This window comes from Cydia pomonella, chromosome 2, assembly GCF_033807575.1.
Source record: "Cydia pomonella isolate Wapato2018A chromosome 2, ilCydPomo1, whole genome shotgun sequence".
In the NCBI taxonomy this organism is placed as follows: domain Eukaryota; kingdom Metazoa; phylum Arthropoda; class Insecta; order Lepidoptera; family Tortricidae; genus Cydia; species Cydia pomonella.
In genome coordinates this window covers 14,183,618-14,191,032 of record NC_084704.1, presented here as the reverse complement: position 1 = coordinate 14,191,032, position 7,415 = coordinate 14,183,618, and the positions used below count along the sequence as shown (strand labels likewise).

General features: G+C 35.7%; 1 protein-coding gene and 1 non-coding gene across 2 annotated transcripts; both read right to left on the bottom strand.

Annotated features, from left to right (window-relative positions):
* Positions 1-2,381: 2,381 nt before the first annotated feature.
* Positions 2,382-6,858, bottom strand: LOC133534454 (protein tipE). Its single transcript, XM_061873576.1, has 2 exons — positions 6,092-6,858; positions 2,382-4,737 (listed from the first exon to the last, which is right to left on the bottom strand). The coding sequence occupies exons 1-2, from the start codon at positions 6,856-6,858 to the stop codon at positions 4,686-4,688; spliced, it is 819 nt and encodes a 272-aa protein (XP_061729560.1). The 3' UTR covers positions 2,382-4,685.
* Positions 2,902-2,974, bottom strand: Trnap-agg (transfer RNA proline (anticodon AGG)). The gene has a single exon. It is a non-coding gene; the product is annotated as a tRNA-Pro (tRNA).
* Positions 6,859-7,415: the final 557 nt, after the last annotated feature.

The window sequence follows — 7,415 nt, the reverse complement described above, 5'->3', positions numbered from 1 at the left end:
CTAACTCATGACCATAAATAACCCATATGTACGTAGAACTAGTTTTTCATCTGAGCTCAAGACCTAGTACTCAATTTAATGAGTAAAAGCGTTTTTTCTGATGGGTCGGAATCGATAGGTACTCTGCATCATATAGGCATATATGGGTTATGATTGAACACCTAAGAAATTATCAGTTTATGATATTTAGTTTTAACAATAAACACACTTCAAAATGGATGTCAGCTAACTTACTGTTACTCGTATCTAATTGACAACCTACGGAACATCCTTTTGGATATTTTTTATTTATAGGTAAGTCATAACGGAAAGAGACGTCGGGCTGGCAAGTACTTACAGGAAAGGTATTTTTAGTCGTTTCTTTTATGTCACCATAAAGCCACGAGGCCAACCCGAACTTAAACTTTGATGTCAGCCCGTGCATGGGTACCTATCACTCGTAGTTATGTAGGTTTACATTGCCGCAAACAAGATGCGCTGCTCTTAATAAAAAAAATTAAAGCCCGAATGCTGCTTCATGTATTTAAAATAATATATAGCTATATTACATATGCTTTGAAATCAAAGATTCATGATAGATAATTTACCTTTTTACGAGTATAAAATAGTAAATAAATGCTTCTGTTACAACAGAGTGGAGTATGTTTTACTTGTCTTGTTCATCTAAAATAATGCATTTGTGTACATTTTTTATTTAAGGACAATTATTTATATCATAATTAAACTTCTTAATATCACAAAAACATGGCAGAAATTCTTTTAGTCATTCCATCTTATTTTTTATATAAATCGCAAGTTGAGAATATCCCATAATATATTACGAACCAAGCAAGTTAGTTATATATAAATAAATATTATAAGACATTATTACACAAATTGACAAAGTCCCACACTAAGCGCAATAAGGCGTGAGTTGAGGGTACTTAGACAACGATATATATGTAATATATAAATTATAAATACACAGAAAACACCCATGACTCAGGAACAAATTTTAATATCCATGCTCATCACACGAATAAATGCCCTTACCAGGATTTGAACCCATCGGCTTAGTAGGCAGTGTCACTACACCCACTAGGCCAAACCGGTCGTCGAATAATGTTAGTTAAATATATATTAGTTATAACATAATAGTGTAGGTTAAGTCCTTTGAGTCCTCTGCTTTAACACTCGACTCAGTTTTTCAGTCATTAAGTCGAAACTTGAGTCCGTATCGAGACCTAAGTCTTTTGACTGGATACGGACAAAAACAAAGACACAAACAAACACTTTACAAAAGTTGAGCCCTTTTTTGAACTCTCAAATCATGTACCGACATGTTTGACGACCGGTCTGGCCTAGTGGGTGTAGTGACACTGCCTACTAAGCCGATGGGTTCAAATCCTGGTAAGGGCATTTATTCGTGTGATGAGCATGGATATTTGTTCCTGAGTCATGGGTGTTTTCTATGTATTTAAGTATTTATAAATATTTATGTATTATATAATATCGTTGTCTAAGTACCCTCAACACAAGCCTTATTGAGCTTACTGTGGGACTTAGTCAATTTGTGTAATAATGTCTTATAATATTTATTTATTTATTATTTATTATGTACAAAAAAATCTAAAAAGCATTGTCTTGACATTAAATTCATGGGTTAAGTATGCACAAATCTTTAAAAAAATACAATTTTCCTTTGTGTAGATAAAACCTTCAAATTTTTTACGAAGTTTTTATTCGAAGACTCAAGTCCTTTTAAGTTGCACTTAAAAACTCAACAAAGAACTCGACTCAGGATTTAAAAGACTCAGATTTTTTTTAAAGCACAGAGTCGTGTAATAACGACTGGAGTGCTTCAAATTTAAACTTAAAAGACTCCAGTTCTTACCATCTCTACAACTTAATAATTCAACATAAATTTTAATATTATAATTAAAATCATGTAATATAACCATCACGATTTTATATAAGTAAGTATCTTTAACAGTTTTGGAGTAACTTAAATAGCTTGTTATCTTTTTAAGCTTAAGTCCACACATTTTTGCTATGAATTGTAATGTCATGTCGTTTCACAGCTTGTGGATCTTGCTGCCTTTTCATAGACCTTCATCATGAATACTGCACATTTTGATGAAATATATGGTTCACCAATACAATCATAATGATAAAATATCTATGTACACTTTAATGGAATTGAGTATTTTATAGGAAGATAATTACGTTTTTGATATGATTAATGTTAAAGCGCAATTTCATTCGTTCTGAAATAATAAGGTGATGTGATTTATCTATCATAAGTAGTTAGGTATGTACAGTCAGCATCAAAAGTAGCGGATCAAATAACGCTTCATAAGTATGTACTGTAATCTTCTGTAACAGCTTAACAAAAACTGATGTCTTTAATATAGAACAACAAAGACTGTAAAAGATATACTTTGGAACGCGAATTCTAGAAATTTATCTATATTTGGAAAAGTTATCCCGAATATCAGACACTTTTGGCGCGTTTTTTCATCCGCTACTTTTGATGCTGACTGTGCGTCATTATTTGTCGGACGTTAAAACTGTTAAAAGTGAAATGTGAAAGAGCTAAAATTATTTCTAAATCGAAAAAAAAATCTAGGTCAAAGCATGTTCAAAGCGTACCACGTCCAGGTCTTTAATAATATGAATTTAAAATAGTATAGAATACCATTAATTTCCTTATAAGTGTTGCTCGTTTTAGATTTATAAGAGTTTTATGGATTTTTTAAGATTTAGAAGTAATTCTGGCACATTATCATGTTATAAGATTTGACCAAATTCGACGAAGTGTTTCTAGGCAGTAGATTATTGTGGTCGTAATACGTATGAAAAAGTCAAATAATAAATGGGGGTTATTTATTAAGCTTAGATATAGAAAATGGAAAAATTAACTGTCTTGAGTGAGACTTGATCTCACGACCACTGAATCCCTAGCCCAGTACTCTGCCACCTGAGCCACCAAGACCTCACCCAACACAGCAAATATTTTTCTATCAGATTTCATTTTTTTTTATAACTTAGCTGGAAACGAATGTATTGTCTTCTGAGATTTAAATATCACATAATATTTATAAATACATACATTCCCGTTTACTCAGAAGCTTTGATTTACCCCGTAGGCCATAAATTATGAGTTGTTTCAGTTCCTCACGGTTTTAAGTGAGAAAGATGCTAAATATCAATCACGAAGTAAATAATGTCTTTCGTATGTATACAATTGGTTGGTATTATTTTCCTTTAACATAAACTTATAATAATTTTGCATGTTTTACACTCTAGTATATTTTTGTACAGTAAAATTTATCATGATATAATTTTGCTACTTATCTGCCTTGGAATGTTTCTGAAGCAAAATATATCAAACTTATGAACTAACCGGCATAGCTCAATTTAGAATAGAGAGACGTATTTTTTTATATTTTTCATTATGTTTTTATTTTTAATCAAAGCAAAGCCACGCCGCCAAAGTTAAAATTTAATACTGTTCAGTAAGGCCATCCCCTCTTAATGGTGTTAAATATTTAAAATGCTAGCGATGATTTTAATAACCAATCTACGTTATAGTCAGTCGCTTTACAAGGTTGTTTAGACTTTATTTAAAAAGTACATCATAAAACTGTATTTATTGATAACTATAAATTCTTCATCAACCGTTTCTACTTAAAATAAATACAGTGTAGCGGCTCTAATAAGTGATAGGCCTAGTGCCAAGCGATAACGACCGCGACATTGTTATCACTTGTCACTATGCCTGTCACTTTCGCACCTATATACTTGTTAGAATGTGACAGGCATAGTGACAAATTATAAAAATGCGAACGTGCTACAGCCGCAGCCTCCTATGTAAGGAACCTTATTAAGTAGCCGCCTTATAACTGAATTTCCTCACGTCGGGACAACAGGGTCAGAGCCTAATTTAAATTGTGGTCTGTGACTTAAAAAAAACCTTGCAGTCTCATAGATCAACGATTTTAAACAAAGTACTTACAACCTCATCCGCTCCATTTCCGATCCTTAATATTTAGACCATAAATCTAGCTCGATAAGCATAGCGCGGTTACGCGTTAAGGCAGTTTCGCTAAAAGGCGTTTTCGTCGAGGCAGCATAATTTGATAAGAAATCAGATTTTATAAAACATTAAAGTACTGTAAAACGTCTAAAAGTTACATTCGGATGACGAATGCAGCAGCATTGACCCGGGCGACGTTACTGTCAATTTCCCTGATAAATTGCGGTGCTGTCTTCCGCATTACTGCAGAGATTGATCATTCAGCCCGTCGTTACTCATTTTATCACACATTACACCGCCCCTCTCAACATCACTGCAGTAACGAACGTTGCAACAGTAATGCTGCTGCAGTCGCTATCCAAATGTCACTAATTACAAAAATCTAAAAAAAAGTTGCTTGGTAACCTAGCATGTGATGCAATATAAATTAGTCTTTTGTCACCCGTCGTTCCTCCAAAAGCGGGATGATTACGTCGTCCATCGTAAAAAAAATAAGAAAAATTTGAATTTATCTGAGGTACCTATAAACAATATTAGGAACTGGCAAAAGAAAAGAAACTTATCCGCTGCCCAGGCGAATGCGTCTTGTTTTACGCCATGATTGTCTTCATAGTTGAGCGTAACCGGTGCGGGGGGAGGCGCGTCGGCGGGCGGACGAGGCGCGGCGTCAGAACACGTCGTCGCTGGGGTCGTCGTCCAGCTCGCACAGGAGTTTGCTACTGTAAGAACAAAATTCACTTTTCATTTTCATGCTCGTAAAGTTTTTCTTTATATCGTGTAATGGTCTGCATGTAATAACTTTTTACCCGAGGGCCACCGCTTCAATTTCGCGGCCGACCTCGATATTTTTTTTAGTTTTCACCTGACTTAGCAGAACATCAGCCTAAGATTGTAGGTAACAGTGGCGGATCGATCACAGAACTCGATTCCCACCGGCTTGTCTAATTTCAGCCCGTTGAGTACTTTCACGATCGGTTCACGGAGAAAAGAAAAGCAAAATTAGCTCCGGGTTCCCGACGAATATTTGTGACGCGCCGCCACTGGTAGGTAATAAAAAATATATACCTCAATCTAGCAAAGGAAGACTTATTTGGATTTAAATAATAATTCTCCTCAATACTTATTTAATTTTGTATTAATAACAAAACTTCCGTGAGACACAGACATATTAAATATGTCCTCGGTACGAAGTGAAACATGTCGAGCGTTTTCGACTTAAAATTGTGTATTTTTTGGCTTTTTGAACTTATTGCATGATGCGTCTGTATGATATGATTCACAAATCTACATTTAGTTTCACAACAAAGCGAAGATACCAAATATTAATACATGTTATGTTACATATGAAGTAGGTACACACAATCTCGTGACAGTATAATAATACTGCATTGTTACTCATTCAAATAAAATGTGTGCTTGTAATATGCACTACTGAAGTTGAAAGTGCAACTGCTTTGGGTGTTTGTACTAGGTTAAGTAATACATGAATTTTTAAATCACATAGGTACGGTAAATATAAGATACTAGGTAGAACTTAATAAAACACGAACTTATATGTACATGCCTAACCTTTACGATAACTAAATCAAAATTTAAACATAACGTCTTATTTATAACCTACATTAACGTCTTATTTTAAAATTAATACGAGTATGTAGGTACTTATGTAAAAAAATCAAAGATAGTAAGATAAAAAGCTTAAATTAGGTCATTTAGAGTTACCCATTTATTAGTTTAAGGGCAATTTAATGCAATCGTAAACATTAGGCCAGGCAGATAATGCAAAGGTATTGAGTGAAAAGGGTTAAGGAAGTAATTGTTTCACTCTGCACTGTGCATGTGTTTCAACAATAAACATACTTGGAAAGTTACTAGTTCCTTTATAATTAATGTTGCAAATATGTTCTTCCGTCACCAAACTTGAAATCACTATCGGACCTGAAAGTCCCGCAATTCGAAACATCAATAACGCAAATGAAAATAAATATCTACAACTCAAATTGAATTGAAACGAATCGTTAATTTTAGTAAAGAAATAGGCACGTGGGTAAATCATAAAGGCATGATACTTACTCCTCTTTACTAGCGAAAGATTCTGCGTGCACTCTTCGATTGCAGGCCCTGTCGCAACAACGACAATGCCAGTACGCGAGGACACTTAGACTAAAAACGAATACCGCCGTTGGTAGCACCAGAGCCAACACCAGCCCTCGAATTGTAGAATCCCAAGAATACCTCGCTACTACCAAATCTGGTCTTGTCAAACTATAGTAACAAGGGAATATCTTTGGTGCGTCCGGTCCCGCGTAATCATTCGCAAACACCGAACAGTTCACTCTCGGAGGGTATCCGCAACCTTCAGGATTTATAAGAAATTTCAAGTCTGTTTCATCCCATTCGGCTGGTACTGGCCCACCTTCAACAAACGGGGTTCTAGCTAAATTCACTCTTATTTTATGGCACTTGGTGTGCGCGGTTGTACAGCCTTCTCTACAAGACGCCCACGTGCAATTCGTCAGTGTCTCAGCATGAACATGAGCTGACACAGAACATATTCCTGCTTCAGGTACGAATTCTGCCAGTATAGTTTGTACAGCTGGTTCAACCACGAATGGGATTAGGAAGAGGAAAGCAAACACGGCGAGTATGGCTGACGTTCCGAGGCAAAGTGATGTGTAGAATTTGAATCTTTCGAAAAAATGTGCAAGCAGCTGCTCCCTCGTCGGCTCTAGGGGTTTGAACTCTGGGCTCCCCGGTTCTGCGGAGGCACCCATTGGAAGGGTGGATCTCTCGGAGGCGGCCGGGGAGAGGCTTGTGCGAGACCTGCTCATGGTAGACATGGAGCCGAGGGTTAGGCGCGCGTCATAGCAAGCGTTTAATCGTCTCTTAGCGAACTAGCCGGGCCCTCGCAGAGGAGGGGAACGCCTGGAAAAGAAAACATTAAAATAAACAAAGTTATAAATATATATGAACAAGTTGTCAATCATCTGATAACAACAACAATTTAAGCGCTCAAACGGGAAACTATATGTACACATAAGAATTTTGAATAATATTCATCATCTACCTAACCTTCAGATCATTTAGTAATTGGTTACCCATAAACGTTAAGGTCAAGTCAATTTGAAAATCCCAATTTATTTAAAGACATTCTAGACTGTGAATTATAAATAAGTCCGTGAGGGCTCGAGTAGAAGTACCGAAATAAAGTATTCATTGGCTGAAATTCATTTTAGTCACGTAACCATTACTTCAAGGACATTACATAATACACCATTCCGACGTACTACTGATATCGAACCTCAAGTTTATAGTACTTACTTATTGATATATTAGATTCAACAAAATTATAGATACCATACTTCACATATTAAAATACCTCAATGGCTAGGTAGTC

What these genes read in the sequence shown, in the direction of transcription:
- LOC133534454 (XM_061873576.1), bottom strand. Translation starts at nt 6,858, where the DNA reads ATGTCTACCATGAGCAGGTCTCGCACAAGCCTCTCCCCGGCCGCCTCC. An exon ending in TCTTTCGCTAGTAAAGAGGA is followed by an intron (nt 4,738 to 6,091) that starts GTAAGTATCATG and finishes TTGTTCTTACAG; the next exon opens with TAGCAAACTCCTGTGCGAGC.